The sequence below is a fragment of the Protomyctophum bolini genome (assembly GCF_963924005.1).
Source record: "Protomyctophum bolini genome assembly, chromosome: 4".
In the NCBI taxonomy this organism is placed as follows: Eukaryota; Metazoa; Chordata; class Actinopteri; order Myctophiformes; family Myctophidae; genus Protomyctophum; species Protomyctophum bolini.
This window is the reverse complement of record NC_137865.1, coordinates 13,032,110-13,052,314: the sequence shown is the minus strand read 5'-3', so window position 1 is coordinate 13,052,314 and position 20,205 is coordinate 13,032,110. Positions and strand designations below refer to the sequence as shown.

The 20,205-nt window shown below is 41.2% G+C and overlaps 1 protein-coding gene across 1 annotated transcript in view; it reads right to left on the bottom strand.

Moving 5' to 3' along the window:
- Positions 1-414: 414 nt before the first annotated feature.
- The window catches only part of LOC308314437 (retinaldehyde-binding protein 1-like), a gene marked incomplete at both ends in the record, with an annotated part of 43,292 nt that continues 23,501 nt past the window's right edge, over positions 415-20,205 (bottom strand). The window contains 4 exons of the mRNA XM_080762068.1: positions 415-443; positions 2,746-2,803; positions 2,925-2,987; positions 3,111-3,173. Coding sequence (XP_080618194.1) covers positions 415-443; positions 2,746-2,803; positions 2,925-2,987; positions 3,111-3,173 — 213 coding nt within the window. The remainder of the gene's footprint in view (positions 444-2,745; positions 2,804-2,924; positions 2,988-3,110; positions 3,174-20,205) is intronic.

Here is a 20,205-nt window from a genome sequence, read left to right as displayed (position 1 = left end):
CGTTGCAAATAGACTGCAAGCACTGGATGCTTGCCTATTTTTGACAAATCAGGAGTATGCCGTGTGTGTAATATTCACCCACATGCTCCATTGACAGGCCGAACATAGCCATGCAGTTGTAAAGAAGGCTAGTTTATGGATTTATTGTGATCAACTGTGTCTTTTGTTCTTCCGTTTTCCTACCCAACTGAATCATTGCCAATAATTCTCCCCATATGCCTGCATGCCCCCGCCGGCTTCCCACCCGCAAACATGCTCTATTGTGGTTCGCTGGAGCGCCTGGCCCGGCCCGAGGCACTGCGAAGGAAACTTCAGTCTCCGTGTTGGGGGAGGGCAGGAACTTTATCCCTGTGCTTCAGTTTATATATGGACTTTTCTTTGTGTGCCGCCTGAAAAAATATTTTAGACATTGGCTCACTCCTGCACCACCGGCGGCATTGTATCTAATGGCAAGAGAGGGAAAGAGTTGAATAGAGTTCACTTTAAAACTGGAATAACTACATGAACAGAATTCAGAAGGTGGCTTAACCCATTTAGGCCTGACCTCAAAAATGTAAAAAAAATATTCTAAATCCTCCAGTTTTCTGAAATAAATATTTTCCCGATTTTTCAAAAATAGCAGACCTACAAGCTCTAGCAACATAATGTTTAAAACACCAAAAGGGGTTCCCGCCCATGCCGGACGTCGAAATAAAAAAAAGTTTGCTCTGAAAGAATATATATTCAAAGAGTTGTGCCGCAGTTTTCACGATTTTTCAAAAATAGCAGACCTACAAGCTTGTAGATCTGCTATTTTTCAATAGCTAAAGTATAACATAATGCTTAGTTAAAACACCAAAAGGGGTTCCCGTACAGAATGGGTTACGCACTGGGTGGCTTTGAAGACACACGCCGAGATCTCATTGCTTCTACTAGACACGATGAGTTTCTCATTGCAAGTTCAAAACTGGCACTATAATAACTAAAACCCCCTCAGGGTGTTATGGCCTCTCCGCCACAGCATCTTTTGTCTTTTCTTTGTTGGTAAATTAGTTTCTCCCATGCAGTCCCATTGAGTGCCAATAGAAACAGTGCTTCTCCACATGCAGCACCACGGCTTTCGTTTCTCTACATCCAACCCCTTTAACACACACAAGGAAGAGGATATATACGGTACTATCCCAGCGGCTGCCTGAGAGGTCAGGACAGGAGAGGTCCTCCTGCCAGACTTCAAACCAGGCCCACAGAGGCTAGACCCAGCTCAGCTTTAAGATTCCACATCACTCTTCACACCTTCCATTTGCCCAGCAGGAGATCCATGATGAGCTAGCGTCTAGAGATGCATGCCGCTTGGGTTTTAAAGGTCTTTTAGTGTAAAGAGAGAGAGAGAGAGAGAGAGAGAGAGAGAGAGAGAGAGAGACAGATTCGACCCCAGATTGTTTATTTTCCCCACATTAGCATAACTCAAATAACAGCATCGCTAGTGGGGTGTACTGGTGGGTGAATACTAGATACTGTATCAACCTTTCTTCCCCTAGCCAAAAAAATATGTCATCAAACTCAAGGGCCCAACCCCAGAAGAAGGTGAGAAGGGCTGGAGTATGTGCTGGGTGAACAACTTATATTGAATGTTTGCCAAGTAACATTATCCACCTAGATGCCCTATAATTATTTCTCGAAAGATTCTCCCACAGAACACGCACGCACGCACGCACGCAGTCTCCGTTGTTTCATAAGACAGCTCCCTGCTTCCCACTGACTGGAAGTTGGATGTATCAGCAAGGGGGGGGGGGGGGGGGGGGCTGGGAAGTTGGGGTAAGTGGCAAAAATACCATTACATGGAGAAAAAATACCTGAATTTTAATTAAAGAAAATGAGCTCAGACATAAACCCATGACACCCCCCCCACGTCGTCTAGTTTTGTTTTTCTACATTTTTTTACGTTTTGTTTATCAATAAACGTCTCACAGCACAGAAAGTGAAACATTATGGTCTCACACTTTTAACAACTATACTTGTTTTTCCATATTCCCATGGGCTTCACTAAATAGCCGAAAATAGCAGCTGTTATACAGTATAAGCTCACAGCGTGTCGCCATATGCTATTTCCGTCAAAAGTACACCCCAGAATAGCGTGGTTCAAGTGGTAATTTGTGACCATGAACCACTTTGACCTCAATGCCAGGTGGGATTAACATTATGTAAATGGAGGGGGGGGGGGGGGGGGAGAGACGACGACGACGACAATATATAAAGTTTATATGTCGTTTTTCCCCCCCAATTTACATAATGATAATGCTGTTTATATTATAAAAACATTTGCATTTTGGCTGATTCAGTCCACCTGTATGTCAAGCCAAGCTGGAACATTAATGCCATACGAGCGCATATTTTGGTACACACGGATATTGATGAACCCCGACCCACATTGTATGTACTGTATACACACCTTGCATTAACTCACTCACTAAGATACAGACAGACAGACAGAAGAGTTTCAAGAGTTAAATTCAAGAGTTAGATTATTGTTAAACATCTGCATTACTTAATCTCTCCTAATGGTACCAACATCAATACAGCATGGAATTGTGGACAAAATCTTATCCAACGACAAGAAAATATTAAACGTTTTAGGTCTGAGAGGCTAAATCTCAGGGTAAAGTGGTGGTCCGTGTACAGCTCCTATAAGGCAGAACACACATGGCCCACACAGAGGACCATGGACAGCTCCTATAAGGCAGACAACACATGGCCCACATACAGGACCATGGACAGCTCCTATAAGGCAGAACACATGGCCCACATAGAGGACCATGGACAGCTCCTATAAGGCAGAACACATGGCCCACATAGAGGACCATGGACAGCTCCTATAAGGCAGAACACATGGCCCACATACAGGACCATGGACAGCTCCTATAAGGCAGAACATATGGCCCACATACAGGACCATGGACTGCTCCTATAAGGCAGAACACATGGCCCACATACAGGACCATGGACAGCTCCTATAAGGCAGAACACATGGCCCACATAGAGGACCATGGACTGCTCCTATAAGGCAGACAACACATGGCCCACATACAGGACCATGGACAGCTCCTATAAGGCAGAACACATGGCCCACATACAGGACCATGGACAGCTCCTATAAGGCAGAACACATGGCCCACATACAGGACCATGGACAGCTCCTATAAGGCAGAACACATGCCTTACACATGCTCCAACCAAGGAGTTTATTTTTGTGTGTTGTGTCCACTGTCCAACTGCCCTAACCAACACCACCAACACCCCCTGCCACACTGAAAGCGCCGCGCCCATAGACACATTTCAACACAATATACTTTGTTGACCAGGGTCCTCCTTTCATCTCTGGAATCTGTGCCGAATGTTGGCCTATTATGACATAACCAAAATACGGACACTTAAGCTGTCAACAGTGGAGTAAGTTAGTGGCCTTTCCATAATATATTTTAGCGAGACATGGCCAAAGCATTTCCGGTGGTCCCCGGGCAAAATTGATTGATTGATTCAAGTATTTATTAACAGTTTGCAGAATTAAGTACATTTCAAGCATAACTCAATACAAAAAGTGGACAAACAAAACAAAGCGCACAGCCTTCACAGAGCCAGATAAGCATGGGGTAAAAAAAATAAAAAACTTTCACCATTGTTCATATTGTAGTGTAATTGTGTGGGGAAAGCAAATAGCTGTGTTTATTAATATTAATTAAAGTGATTTTCCGTGGAGATGTTGTGGCGCTCAGCAGGGGACCTCTATAGGGGAGCCTCTAAAAATCAGTATCAGCAACTTAATTAGTTCTCAGTGCTCAGGTCCTGCAGGGGATCCAGATAACCGTTAGAATAGATATTCCATTCAGAAAACATACAATTGAAAATACCAGTTTAGTGGGGCGCCCGCTGGCCTAGTGGTCCAGGTGCATGCCACATATAGGCTCTGGCCTGACAGCGCGCCGTGTGTTCGAGTCCCGTTCATGACGACCTTTGCCGTGTGCCTCTCCCTCCCTCTTTCCTGTCCGTCTTCACTGTAACTATCAATAGAGGCACAAAAGCCTATAAAGAAAATCAGTTTATTCCAAATTAAGTACTTAACCACACTCACATGTGTTCATACAGTAAATACATTTTGTTACTCATTACTATCGTCAGTAAGTAAATACCATGTTCTTGTTCAATAATTCCAGACATGATATATATAGTCCACATTTTACCGCCAAGAGTCCGACAGAAACCCCCATAGAGCATAGCGGAACGCAAAACAACGATTATCTATTAAATATAGCATATCATTAAATATTCGTATTGTGTTATATGGTCATGATTCACCAGGATCCTGGGTGGATTCTAGGCTTAAAATAATTGATCTAAATATTGTTTTTGGAAATCTCTATGGGACAAGTGAATGGGTTCTGGATGGATGGAACCAGAAAACGGCCACCACTGCTATGCCCTATTGACACCACCCATACCCTCATGGAGGGGGTATGGATGATGAGCGATGGGACAACTTGGCACTTCGTGCAACTGGGAGGAACAGAGAATCTGGGAAAAAAAAGATTCACAGCTGCGCCGATTAATTATTTAATCCTTCTCATAGATGTGGAGATCATCGCACAGACAGACAGATCACCCAGGGCTGTAGTTTCTTTTATGTATGCATAGATCGGCTGAATTAATTAATCACGACGACTAAAATGTGTACGGACACATTGATGGAGCACTCGCTCATCCCGTCATGAAAGAAATTGTAGAGGAAAAGCTCCCAGGAGGAAGATCGATGGGCTGGAGGAAAATGTTTGTCGACTACCTTTTTTTACTGACAAAAACTAAATAGAAACTAAATGAAAACTAAGCTATGATGACTAAAACTAAGACTAAATATATCGACAATTTCGTCAATAAATACAACCTAGACTAAAATGTTAGGGGGGGACTATAGTGGACAAGACATCCAGTATAAGTCATTGTACACTTGGTTGCATGCTGAAAATAGCCAATCTACAAGCTCACAACACGCCACGCTGCGACGCGTTGTGAGTTTGTAGATCGGCTATTTTCAGCAAGTGTAAAAACAGTCAACGGCATCAAGGCCCACCAAAATGCATTTTAGTCAACTAAATCAACTGTAGAGTCAGTCGACTAAAACTAGACTAATACTAAAACATTCCAGGTGACTAAAATGTGAGTAAAACTAAATGAAAACTATTCAAGAGACTATGACTTGCTGCCAAAAATAACACTGCACACACAGGATCAAAACCACACTGAAGCCTTGCTCCCACGACTGCATTTTCACTTGTATTTCTCCGGAGAACCAGTGTTCATTTCCTCGACCAAAACAATGATGAAAGCACCCGCTTCGAATGTTATCAACCGGTAATCAGCAGTATGTTCTTATCACGACCATTCACTGAATTTCCACATTCTGCCTACACAGGCCACTAGGAAATGCGGAAGTGAAATTACTGCCGCCGAAGCGAAAACATTGAGAAACTGACTTACATGCGGCCGGTTAAGACTGATATGAGGTTAAGGGAGTTACGTGGCCGGTTAAGACTGATATGAGGTTAAGGGAGTTACGTGGCCGGTTAAGACTGATATGAGGTTAAGGGAGTTACGTGGCCGGTTAAGACTGATATGAGGTTAAGGGAGTTACGTGGCCGGTTAAGACTGATATGAGGTTAAGGGAGTTACGGGGCCGGTTAAGACTGAGGTTAGGGGCACGGGCTGGCCTAGCAGTCCAGGCCGCTTTGAGTCCCGACCCCGATGACCGTTGCTGCGTGTGTCGTCGTCCCCCCCTCTCCCCAAACTACTGTAAAGACAAAGCCACACAAAATATATAATAAAGTAAAATAATAAAAAAACAATACTGAGGTTAGGGTTAGGTTTAGCTTAGTAATAGTCAACACGACCAACGCCACATCGGACAATCGCTGACAACAACGTCAGTTGTGTAAATGTCCATACTGGTTGCAATGAATGGTGTTGATAAGGGCTGGTGACGGACACATAAATACAGAGACAACATCCAAAACCACTAGATGAAAGAATATTCGTCGACTATCTTTTTTTTCACTGACAAGAAAACTAAATAAAAACTAACCTGCTATGATGACTAAACTAAGACTGAATATATTGGCAATTTTGTCAACAAATAAAAACTGGTGGAACTATAGTAGAACAGTAAAACTATTCAGAACTCAACAATGACCTGAATGTAAAAAAAAAAAAAAACTAAATGAAAATGTAGTGACAAAATTAACACTGCAGGGAACTGAAGCTCTTCTCTGACAGCAAACCTGCTGGAAATGTACAGTACCAATGTCGTCCTAGCCAGGATTTGAACGGGCAACCTTATGGTCACAAGAGAGGCCATGAGAGGAGCCAACCAATTATATCGAGAGCTACTGCCAGCAGACTTCCGGGTCCTTCAAACGCCACTGAGCAACTTCCATTGAAATGAATAGGTGGGGGTGGGGCTGTCCGCTCTTCAGTTTATATATAACTCTATGTCACAAGCCTGTAAAGATGTTTACATTTCAGGTAATTGTTGAGTCTTTTCTATACAGACAGGACTGTGGGATTTGGTGCATAATTGCTCAAAGGCTGTTGAGGGTGTCAACCTGCAACGTTGTCGTTTGCTATACAGACACACTGTCCCTGCGCGGCCACCTGGCCCATGAGTAGAACTTCAATTGAGCTTCCACTTCAGAATCAGATACAAACAAGTTTCTGCCCCAGGGCTTGAGAAACCATTGGGAGGGTTTGAATGAGGGAGTTAACATATTTGTAAAATCTCCCTGAATATGAAATTCAATCCATTTCTTAATCAAGACTGAATTATTAATGCAGGAAGACTAATTGGCTCCGAGGCTCTTGTGGTGGGAGAGTGAGGGTGAGAGAAAAAAGGAAAAGCTAATAACTTAAACTCAAGACTGTGGCACAAATAATGAGAAATTATTGTATTAATTACAGTACCAGTTACTTGTGGAGACAATACAGTACCAACACATAAACGTATAACATGCTATAATATAAATATAGTATACTAATATATAGTTTACTAATGAAGAAAAATGAATGGTTTTAGACATTACAGGGTTTCAAGCCGAATGATAGCCAACAGCGTTGCACTTAACTGCATTAAACATTTTCCAAATCCTGGATAGTGACAGAAACACATTTGTCAAATACACCAACATAAAACTACTGTGCTATACAGAAACTGTGCATAAAAGCCAATAATATCCCCTGGCCAGCAAAGCCGGTAAACACAGCCCTGGGTGGATAAACTCTACTGTCAACAAGAAACTTGGACGAAAAACAGGTGACTGTCATCTACTATGTGCTTATCATTTCATTACAACCATTGCCAGCCAGAGTTAAATTTGACAGGACATATTTCTATTTAGTTTCCATTTGGCCTACATGATCATATAGCAGAGATGCTACATCAGCCATGCTAGATTTTATATACTGAGAATCATTGGAGAAAATAGTGAAGGTGGGTTGAAAAAGCAAGACATGCAGACGGAAATCCCAGGATGATGTAATATGGTCAGTGTTGTCTAAACCTGGACTCAATAGTCCTAGCTACTGTCGAACTAACTTTGACGGTAGACCCAGATTATTTCAACCTGTCATAGCGTCAAAGCCTCGCCAAAGGCTCTGTGCTACATTGCTTCATTTCTGCTCCGCCCCACAAGGGAATTGTGTGGAAATCAAACTCTGTAACTATACACTGCTGTTAGATATATTCACTCAATAGCCATATGAACTAACGGAATCCAACATGGCACACGGAAACTCGCAATGTACTGTAGCTGAGCTACTGATGACAAGTGAATGTGTTGATTAATTCAGCCGAAAAACGAAACTAGCAATGAACCCTAACTTGGATTGTCCCCTGGAAGTTGGAATTCTATCTCAAGCTTGCCTGCAGTAGAGGGAAGACAAAGGAGAATGAGAAGAGACAACTATACCTTGAAGGATAATTCTGGGTCTTGATGCTAAGAATACAGTTTGTATTTGTGGGGTGGCTTAGGGGTAGAGAGGCTTGAGCAAGACACTGAACCCCTAATTGCTCCTGATGTGCTGGTTGGTGCCTTGCATGGTTTCCGCCGCCATCGGTGTGTGAATGCGTGTCTGAATGTAATGCACAATCTATGTAAAGCGCCTTGGATAAAGGTGCTATTCAATGCAGTACGTATTAGCCTATATGCATAGGGTGGGATACTGCAATGTCAATGCGGCTGCATGTATTTTGTTCTAGTGCAGGGAGGCTACAGGGTGTAGTGGAAATTCAGCCATGCAGCAATGTGACATACTGTAATCGACAATCAAAGACTTAAATGTAAATAGAATATGTTTAGTATATCTGAGTGTATTGACTGATGCAGTAATATAATATATTCTTCCTCTGACCCCTATTTATTATCTCACAGTACAATACTGAGAAGTACAGTATTGTACAGAACGTTTCTTCTCTTAAGTATCTGTACTGCTGTGCTATCTCTGGCAACTGAATTTTCGCTGCAGGGTCAATATAGGTCTTTCGATCTCACATCTGTACCCACTAGTATTTGGTATGTACACTAAAAGCATGACATTGTTCAGCTCACGATCTATCTCACAGTCTCACTATTGTGAAGGCTACAATGACAGCAAAACCTGACACTTCTAAACAATCCAGCAGCAGCATTTCTACATGGAACTTGGCTGCATCTGTGCTGTGATCTGGGTGTCTGTCTGACTCTATATTTGCACACGTACATATATAGCTGTAGATGAGTGAGTCTGCTAAATGTCTGAAATATAAGAACACTGTCTCCCATGGCAACGTTCACACGAGATGAGCAGGGCATTTGAGTCGTTCTTGAAGCTCTAGAAATACTGTTTCATTCAGCCTACCCATTCATTTAGTAGCCATTAAACCTGTAAACATCTCCTCTGGCCACTTATCCCATTACCCCACAGTGGACTGATAAGTTCAGTGATTTAAGCACTGTCTCCAAGCCGTCATTCACTTCAGCAAAGCTTACAGCATCTTAGAAACAGTACAAAGTGTGTGCAGAGCATAACCAATGCTAGATTTTAGCATTTCTAGAGTCCTAAAACACTGATGATTACCACCAATATTTTGTCAATACTTTATTAGATGTAAATAGCACAAGGTACAGTCAGACAATTAGACTAAAATGATGATTTGTGAGGCCATTGAACTGAATGATCAACATTAAAATCCATCTGTTCTGTTCCCCGATTGTTTCGCACTTTCAGAATCTGTCCAACCAGCGCTCCCTCATCCCTACAAGAGCAGCATTGATGTATTCATTTGGGTGAGGCTGTCTGTGTGTGCAGTATGTGTTGTGACAACTCGCCATCTGTACAAACCTTAACTTTAGAGTCTTGGCTTAACACAAACGTGTTTGTTCTATGAGAGGTTGTTGGTTTTACATCTACTGTAAGTGCAATCTGTTGTAGAATCATGGCCAGGTTTAGTATCTGCATAAATTATTAATATTTTCTTCTCACGTAGGGATTTGTTTGTTATAGCACTTCAGGTAACAGAGCAGGTAACAGAGCAGGTACCAGTGGGTTTTTTTTTTTTTTTTTTTTGCGTAGGAATAAGGATAGAGTAATTTGATAGGCTAGGTTTTGTTTATTGTTTTCTAGTTATTAGTTAGATAGATAGATAGATAGATAGATAGCTTTAGAGGTTGTAGTTCTTTTTTAGGGTTTTTCGTTTGTGTTTACTTGTTGAGTTCTTTGCTTGGCTCCTCTACCCTTTCCTCAGCTGCACTACTATTACCTCTGCCTTCACTGACCTTTGTTTGAATTTAATTTATGTTAAGCTGTTCACTCTAATAAAATCTAAATTAGCTGCTTTATACCACCGCCCTTTCCCCGAGACCCAGAGGGAGTCAAAACATGCAAAATCATCTAATTTGAAGTCTCTATTTGAGAACATTTAACTTTTAAAGGACAACTTTGTTTTTTTTCAACCAAGGTTCATGTTTTAGGTTGTTATTAGAGAAAGTAAAAAATGAATGTTATTTATTCATTTATTTTTCATTTGCTGCTTTCAGCTATTTTTGACAGGGGCGGGGGTATAATATTTGTATTATTATTCACTATAGTCCTACTAGACCCCATGCAGGAAATCTAGCCACAAAAGATCTACAAATTCACAAAACATCGCAATTAAGCATGTAACGATTCACTCAACTCGCAATACGATTCGAATCACGATATTAGGTCCACAACACGATTTTGCATGCGTAAAATCACGCAACTAAACATGCAATTACTTTCGAGACAAATATTGTTTTATTATTATTCACTTGCCCCCGAGCTATTCATCTCAAATGTACCACATTTTCACAATTTTTATTTAACTACATTGCAAACGTAGCATACCTTTCATGTAAAAATACTTAATTTCTGTGCAACAACTGTAAACATGCCTTCATGTTTAGAACGTTACTCCGTTTACAGTATGTGCCAAGGAGCACACTGTGACTAGGCATCTAATTGGCTTAAGGGCAGTATAGTTTGAGAGAATGATAGAGAATGAAAGGTTATGCTGCCCTCTAAAAGATCAGTGCATGGCCCTGTCTCAACCCATGGTGGTGAATAGTGTCCTTAAACCCTATATGGTTGCCACAAAGCCCAGAGTCCCTCAAGGCTTTTTGAATTTTCTCGCTCTACATCGAACAACTTGGAAATAGCATATTTTCATTGTGAACTTGCAGCTAAGCTATCACAATATGGATGCTGGGTTTTTAAAAGGAAATGTATGGGTGTAGTTTAGTGAAATTGCGTCATTATTCGTGTCTATTGATGAAAACGTCTTGATTACATGCAATCCCCACCTGCATGTAAACAATACCACCAGAACCACCACAGAAAACCATTTGATTGAGCTTTTGCTGTCGGATCTATGCGTTTCGCCTATAGATAACAAATTGATGCGGTTGGAATTGGTATTATTCTTTTTTTTTAACCCACGATTCTGCAACCCATTTTTCTAATCTATTCTAATCTAATGTAAACCTTGGCGCACAACTTCCTCTGCCAACCGGAAAAAAAATATTATTCCTTTAAAGTATTCCATTAAAGCCAGCCTCTGAAGCTAGTGACGTGACGTCAGTAGCGTGCACGCACACGCACACGCACACACACACACGCACACGCACACGCACACGCACGAGTGAATTGGAGCCAATGATGCCAAAAATAACATCGCTCTGACATAGTATTTCATAAATAATTTCTTTCACTACGCAAGTCGTCTGACTAAAATAACCCTCCACAAGGGGTTACTGACACATTCCATGAGGATTCTATAGTATGAGCGATGCACGTACATTCAGAACATTCAGGTCACATGAAGGACATGTATCGATGTAGCACTTTATGAATTGACTGTTGTTTTGACATTCCTTCCTGTAACCAAAGGAGTCACAGGTTCGATCCCCACCACAGCTAACGTGTGTGTAGTGTCAAATTGCCCTTGGGAAAATACTGAACCGTCATGAGCATGCTGCTCATTCACTGCTGTCAGGCGGAAACGGTTCCTTTCCAGGAAATGGAGGGGAAAAAAACACGTTGTGAGGTTGTAGATTGTTTATTTAAGTATTAAAAAACAGAGCTTAAGAAGTGGTTAGAGGAAGACCAATAGCAATTATAGCACGCCGACGGCTAGGCATAAACTCCCAGTAAACCTTAGACAGGCAGTCTCTGTAGACATCTTTAAAGCACAGCTACAGAAGTATTCCTTCACTCTTTCTGATTTGCTGCCTTTATATTATTTTTATTATTATTACCCTTATTAGTATTACTACTACTACTACTACTACTAATACTACTTGCTAGTAGTTAGTAGTAGTCATCATAATGACTACTAGACTACTAGATGACTACTACTAACTATTAGCTACTGTATAAGCTTCTGCCTATTCCTTTTCGATCATGTTTAAAAAAATAATTTTCTGAATAGATCGAAATAAACATTCATTCACTACTACTACTACTACTACTACTACTTACTACTACTACTACTGTATGCCCGTGGTATAGAGTGACATAATGAAGATATGTATCAATGCCGGAGTATGGTGACGTAATATAGATATGTTTGGGTGTCGGGTGGATTAAAGGTAATGTATACATGTATGTCATCTGAAACCTATCGTTATTACGTCACCATCCAAAGCCAGGTATATACCCCGGCATTGATACATATCTTCATTACGTTGTAACGGTTTGACTTGTTTGATGTTACTCTGTTTTGGGGTGCCAGTTAGGCAAATGTCCAAACACAATTTGGTCCACTTTGGAACAAACTGCTTAATTTTCAAGTCAACCTTACAATGGTTTAAAAAGGATAAATATAGCATGAACCACATGAACCTGTAAACCATATAGCCAGAGATAGGTTACCCAAAAAGCAAACCTTCACTCAATACAAGAGTAAATCAGTAAATTCACACAGACACAGAATAACTCAGTTTGATTGTGTGATTACTGCAAAAAACAGATAAAAAGATGGAAATATATGGAGATGTGAAGTTTTCCGCCTGTCAGCAATTCGATATAATGCAGTGCATGAAATAGGCTACAGTACTTATGAGTCTCCCCATGGGAGTCAATGTAAAATGGGGCCGGAAACGAAAGGCCGCTCTTTTTCAGCTCTCATACAACTGCGATTAAATCTTTCATGAACCATTTCCTGTGTGCATGCATGTCGTCTAGTAGGATCACTGAAGTAGTGCATCTCTGGTCAGTTTGAGAGGGTACTAAGGACTGTATTAGGTGGTAGGGTAGGGCAGTAGTATTCTATTATATAGAGGGTACTAAGGACTGTATTAGGTGGTAGGGTAGGGCAGTAGTATTCTATTATATAGAGGGTACTAAGGACTGTATTAGGTGGTAGGGTAGGGCAGTAGTATTCTATTATATAGAGGGTACTAAGGACTGTATTAGGTGGTAGGGTAGGGCAGTAGTATTCGCCACAGGGAATTGGTAAGAATTCACAAGGAGACAAGGATGGAGTGTTGCTCTTGTTGAATGTAGCACAGCACAATTAAAGAGCACAGTATGGTAGATTGGCAAGACACAATAATCTTTGTCTGTTCATGTGTGCGGTTCTAAAGGAGGGAGGGAGACAAAGGAGATCACAATATAGAGTATGCATTGCTTACAATAGAGCAAACTCCTCCATAACTGCAAACAGTACTTACTCCACAAAGTACATAACTAATGTTTTGTTATTCATGTCCTCACTGTATCGCATTACTGCTCTTGTTTTTTAATGTTTATGCCTTGCTTTTCTTATTTTTTCTCCAATGCTCTGTAAAGCACTTTGAGCTGCATTTCATGTCATGAAAGGTTCTATACAAATAAAGTTCTAGTAGTATTATTATTATAACACTCACTGCAATATACACCATGTATTCACAAAGAATCACTTAAGTATATCAGCTTCATGAAAGGCAATTATCACCATCATCAAATACAACATAAGGAAACTGTATTGTCACCTATATTCTGTATATTAACACATGGTTGCCATATTGACATGGGGAAATCAGTCTTGTCATTTACATGAATTTACATTGACATTTGCATGAATCAGAACCAAATAACAATAATGTTGGTAACTTTGACTACCTGTCAAATGTTTATGTTGTGTGTGTCACTGAACCAAAGGTCAGTGTCAGTAAAACAGACTAAATAAAATAGAAATCTTCAGCTCTGTTGCTGGCATGTTCTCCTCTCCTGTCCTTTTCCTGAAGTGAAAGAAAGCTCTCATCAAGAGCACGATGACCCTGTGCTAATAGTCACACCTGCACTGGATGTGACTTATTGTCCACTTCAATTAGGCCCTTTTGTACATAGATTTGAACTTGATTGTGCGGCGGATAAACGTGGATTGCATCATTGTGGAATTACCTAGGCATTGTTTGTTCGTGCCCCAGGCTAAGTAACGTGATTAGAGGGGAGTGCACCCTAATGGAGTGCTAATCTTTTCTAGCAGCTCAAATGTTTACACAGGATGATTTATTTACACAGTGAAGGAGGAAACTGGGGTGATTTAGAAGAACAGAGACGGACAACTTACTGCATCAACTTATAACTTGTGTCATAGAGTGGTGTGATCTACACCATCTGAAAATAAATGTAAACTAAACAGAGGAGGTCATAGTGGACCCCATGTCCATAGGAGACCACAGTATGATTAATGTCCATAACCATAACATCAAACAGGTCCCCTCGTAGAAATACCTGGGAGTACAGATCGATGAGGACCTGAGCTGGCACACACATGTTACAACACTGTGTTCTAAGATACACCAGCGTCTACACTTTCATAGAAGACTTTTTGGAGTCAATGTAAATATCATGTTGACCTTTTACAGAGCTAGTATAGAGTACATTTTAAGATACAGTATGTCTAGCTGGTTTGGCAATCTAACTGTGAAGTACAAATCTCAAATAAGTAGGCTAGCAAACATGGCTGGGAAGATCATGGGCATGTCCACCCCCCCCCCCCACCATCACTCCCCAGGCCATCTTTGAACAAGCAGTGTTGAAACAAGCTCGGAATATTGTATCTGACCCGTTGCATGTGTTGTATGGAGAGTACGAGCTAATGCCATCCGGTAGGAGGTATAGAACTCAACGGTATGTGTATAATAGATTTAAACACTCTTTTGTTCAATCAGAGATTGGCGAATGCACTTTACTGACTCAGAGATTCAGGGTTGGCCAAAAGCACTTTATTGACTAGTTGCACTTTATCAAGGGAATGTGTGCAATATCTCTGTTTTGTTGGGAGTTTCATGGTGTTTTTTCCTTTTCGTATGTGAACGTGTCTTTTATTTGTATGCAGCTATGACTCTGTCTCCAAGACAAATTTCTCCCAAGAGAGACAAATAAATACAACCTTGAACCTAACTCGTGAACGAGAGGGGAGCTGTTCTATGTACATCAATCAACTTGTGTAACTCGTGAATTGGAGGGAAAGTGGAAACTTGGAAACTTTTAGCTGCCATCTGATCAGATGTCTGTTCTATAAATGACCCACACTTCTTTGGAATGAAATGAAAGGGTAATGATGGAGCACATGCTACATTACATGATCGGAAAACTCACTTTGGCACTGGAACCCAGGAACCAGCTGGCCCTGTGGCAAAGCTATAACTAGACGTGGAATCACGCCAGTACATCTCACTACACTGAGCCTATGGATTTCCACGGAATTGCACAGGATTTCACAGAATAAACACTGAATTTGCATTTCAGCGAAGAGGTGCAGGAGAAATGCACAGTACATTTGCAATGAAGCCACGCAATAGACTTTAAAAGTGGCTTTGTTACTGTTCTTGTAGTTTGTGTGTGTGTGTGTGTGTGTGTCTGTGTGTGACTGTGTGTGTGTGTGTGTGTGTGTGTGTGTGTGTGTGTGTGTGTGTGTGTGTGTGTGTGTGTCTGTGTGTGTGTGTGTGTGTGTGTGTGTGTGACTGTGTGTGTGTGTGTGTGTGTGTGTGTGTGTGTGTGTGTGTGTGTGTGTGTGTGTGTCTGTGTAGAAATTGTAACCGTTAACCCTTAAGAAAAAAGGAAAAGATGCATTAACGAGCTTCAACACGCTGGATACAGACACACATCTCTCATCTGCAGTGCTCTAAACTGAAAGTCTCATTACTCTCCAAAAGCCCTTGAATAAGGATTACTGTGAATATGATAAGCTTGCGAAGGCGCATGCACGCATGCATGCACGCACACACGCACACACACACACACACACACACACACAAGCCCCCAAAAAAACATTTGAGTTTTATTTGCCTCCTTAACAAATCGGTAATTCATCGGTAAGGCCTAACGGTTACCGGTTAATAACATTTCTCCAAATGGCCTCACTACTGGCCAGTCAGTCACTGCTACACACACTAGGAATACCCCCAGCATGCAAACTTGTGTTGTGGGAGCCAACACACAGGCATTGATTGCCAGGGCATCCCACACCAGTATGTGGGCGTACTAAAGAAAGCTGCAGGGAAAGTACTGTGGAGCTGGCCAGATGCATGGAGGAGTGCGATGCCCGGAAACACCATTGGAATGCCTGTTCTGCGACACCCCCTCCTTCATGACTCACCGATCTAACAACATACTGTATATGGACTGAACAGAAATGTACATGTGCACACCCAACAAAGATATTGTGCATATAGTGGATACACAGACTGCTATTATAATATGGTAATTAGAATAGCAAAACCAACAGTTAAGGGTTGATAGCCTATTGATACATTTTCTTAAACTGGGGTTTTGATTAGATTAGTAATATTAGATAGGATGACTACACAGACTGTGCGTCCTCTTTTGCCAGCTCGAGTAGCCTAGCCACCCATGTTGGCCAGGCGTTGACACTAAGGTAAATAAAACTTTGGGTAGGTGGAGTTTGGCAAGTGTTCGTTTGAGAGGGGACGCAACCATGTATAAATACACCATGAGATATCTGCATGTCTAAATGCCTGAATGTGGACAGAGCACTCTGTCTTCTTGTCTGTTGAATGTAAAATAAGAGCATATACCTATACCTATACTGCCTATACCTATAATGTGCTGTTTTCACAGTTGCTACACTTACAAATAAAATAAAGTGTGAATGCTTAGTCATATTCATAGTTATGCAGTATTGGCATAAAAATGTAGGTATACGACCAAAAATGGCGTTGAATGTAACAGTAATTCAAATAAAAAACAAACAGCAAGATCCATCCGCACCGTCCCAGGACTGTTGAGAGACTGCTCCATGTTGTAGCGACACAGTAAATAATGTTGTCATATGGAAGTTTCTTCAACTTTGACGAGCAAGTAATGGGGGGGGGGGGGGGTAAGGTAGGAACCAGTGTTATCGGTCTGCCAGTGTGTCCAGAGACTCCAGACACATTGACAAACCGCTCAGCTGTCTGTAGACATAAACAGACATATAAATTAACAAATATAGGCCTGCTCTATAGATAAACATTACGGACGGACGGACGGACAGAGAGACAGACATCAAATGAATCCTGGGTTGAGCGGTCAAAGAGACAGGAGAGAATTCCTGTCTCTTTGACCACTCAACTTTCCTACTGTCCTCATCTCCCTCTACTACTCCGCTTCTCTACCGCCTGTCCTACACCGTTTCCCTCTCAACTCTCCTACTGTGCATCTGTCTCTCAACTTTCCTATGAGCTTCATGTCTGATCAATACCAAAGTAAAATGTAGTCAAGACCAGCAGCTCTCTGTTACAAAAATATCTGGAAGTGAATTATGTTTAATGTGTATTTCCCACCTCCCAAAGTGCATATTTGTGCAAAAAGTTTCTCCTACATCTACCTTGTTCTAAAAACAATGCGGGGGAAATGGGCCACATGTTTCTCCTGTTAGGAATAGGATATCTCTTAGCGTGTATCCATCTGATGTGTTGTCCAAGCATCTGCAGGGATTGAATCAAGTACTTTTCATTTACCGCTTGTTGCCATAGAGATTGGGGGAATCCACTTTAACAGAAGCGTAGGACAGCTCCTGTGACCTTTCCCACACTGTTCTTCTTAATGTAATAATTTAGCTACAGCTTATCATGTTTCATGACAAGCAAAGGCCAATTTCCGGGATTCCAACCCAGGTCTCCTCACTCCCGTGCAAGTGCTGGCATTTCTACTGCTGACCTAAGACATGTTTACTTTGGGCCTGCGCCGCGATATAGACTTGTCCCTTGGTTCATGTTCACAGTCAGCCACTCACATTCAGATGGGGAATCCGATGATGCATTGATGCTAATTGCTATTGATATCATAACCAAAAAAATCTTCATATTGAACTAACTGTTTAATCCCTGCTTCTGCATTTTCTTTGGGGAAATGTAGTCTGCAAGGAGCATTCAGTGATTTGGAAAACCCCCCGGTCCGCCCCGGTAACAAGATGTGCACATGCACTCACTTCAGTGGGGGGGGGGGGACAGGCCAACAGCACACACACCAAGGCCCGCCCCCGCTTGATCATGATTGGCGGAAGGCCCCTCTCTATCCTGATTGGATGAAGGCTGGGCCACCTAGCCGAAAACGAAACCTATTGGTTGTTTGACCCCCAGGGGTTAACTGGGGACAGGGAGGAACTCCTTGCATATACTATAGTCTCTCTATAGTAGGGAGGATTATCACAACAAAAAACAAAAAAGAAGTGATATTTGAAATAAGTGAAATCACTGAATATACCTTTAACAAAAAAACAAAATTTTAAGCACATTAACCCCGGCATCCCTATTTTGTGCAATTATGTCAAAATGTATCAAAAAGTTTTTTTTTTTTTTTTTTTGCAAAACGTCATGAGTTTCTAGATATGATATTTTCACTATTTCTTATACAACATTGTAAATAGGGCATAGACGATACGGTTGAAGGAAACCAAAACTACAAATTAAACCCTGAATAACATGTGCCAGTCAAGTGGCTATGGACAATAAAGAGAATATGTGATGCCTTCGTCAGCGTGTCAAAGGTTGGACACTCTATTTGTTACAACAAAACTCTGACACTTAATACCGGTACTCAAGATTGAATTGAATGTTAGACCTCAAATGACCACAACCTTTTCTTTTTTTATGTTAGACCTCAAATGACCACAGCATTCATTTTACGAATAATGTTTGAAGGTGTCAAAGAGAATGTATATTATATTCAGAGCCAGTAAATAATGAATTAAGTCTTTTTGACACTGAAAGACCTTCAACACCATTTTACTAACTTTAATCCTTTTTAAATATTTAAAAGTGCTGCCTTACAAAAATACAATAGATTAATGACCATGATTCCCAGTTGCTTAGCGGCTTCTGGGACAGAATAATAAAATCTTTTTTTTATGCTATATAAATCAAAGTCTATTATAATTCAGAATGGGGAAAAAACATGACCCAGGTAGGATGTGTAAATTATGTCAGACTTCGGTGCTCTATATCGCATACACCGGCCATGGTATGTCATAAAACGGACATAAATAATGTACATGTATACTGAAGCTAACAAGCACTAAATTGTGCTTGCCTTGAACACTTCAATAAGCTCAAACTCTTCTTCCCACTGGAATCACCAGCATTCACCATGAGACCACAAATGTACTGAGCATTGCCTCATGTGGCCCTGTTCAGTTACAACACACTGGGGGTCATATGAGGAGAATGCAGTCATAAAGTATACAATTATGTGCACTATTAGCCTAGAGCATGAGGCTATTATTTAAGAAGGGACTTATTTTTGCCTGCAGTAGAAATCAGCTTAGACGCGGCAATGCAGAGCTGCGGAAGGCAGAACATAAGAGTTAGAAACTAAGTGTGTGTTTGCGACACCTGCGATAGATGCTCTCAGGCACCAGCCGATTTGACTCATATGTTTTGGTCATGCCCAAGCCTGGTGGACTACTGGAGAAATGTCTTTATTGTTATCTCTGAAATTCTAGGAAAGAATGTGGATCCTTCACCTTGCATTGCTATGTTCGCCGCCAAATTCTACTGCTATGGAAAAACCATCTACCTGCCTCAAACACATCCTGGTTACGGGACCTAACACTGCGCAAAAAGCATGGAATACGGATGTGTATATTACAGGAAACTCACGTTAAACTTTCCAACAAACTCCGGTAAACTCCCGAATTGTACCATCACACCTGTATATTACCGTATATTACTATATATGCCCGCTAAACTTGAGGTTTACGGGCAAAATACAGTGCCCATAATTGCCCGTTGACTCCTCTTTTCACACAGTGTAATGTCATTTCTGAAACTAGAAAAGCAACTAGAAAAGCAGCCTCTCATCTCTCACTTTGATTCACTTCAAGCTATCTCATTGGACTAGATAAGTGTATAATTCACCGGATTTATACATTCTACTGCTATGGAAAAACCATCTACCTCCCTCAAACACATCCTGGTTACGGGACCTAATGTCATTTCTGAAACTAGAAAAGTTTGTTAAATTTGCTCTGTTGAAAACTTTTATAAACATTGGCAGCCTTCTCATCTCTCACTTTGATTCACTTCAAGCTATCTCATTGAACTAGATAAGTGTATAATTCACCCGAGGGTGCAGACTTTGTTCTATCATTGTCACAATTCACAAGGAGCATATGCCATCTGAGGCTGAGTAGACATGCTG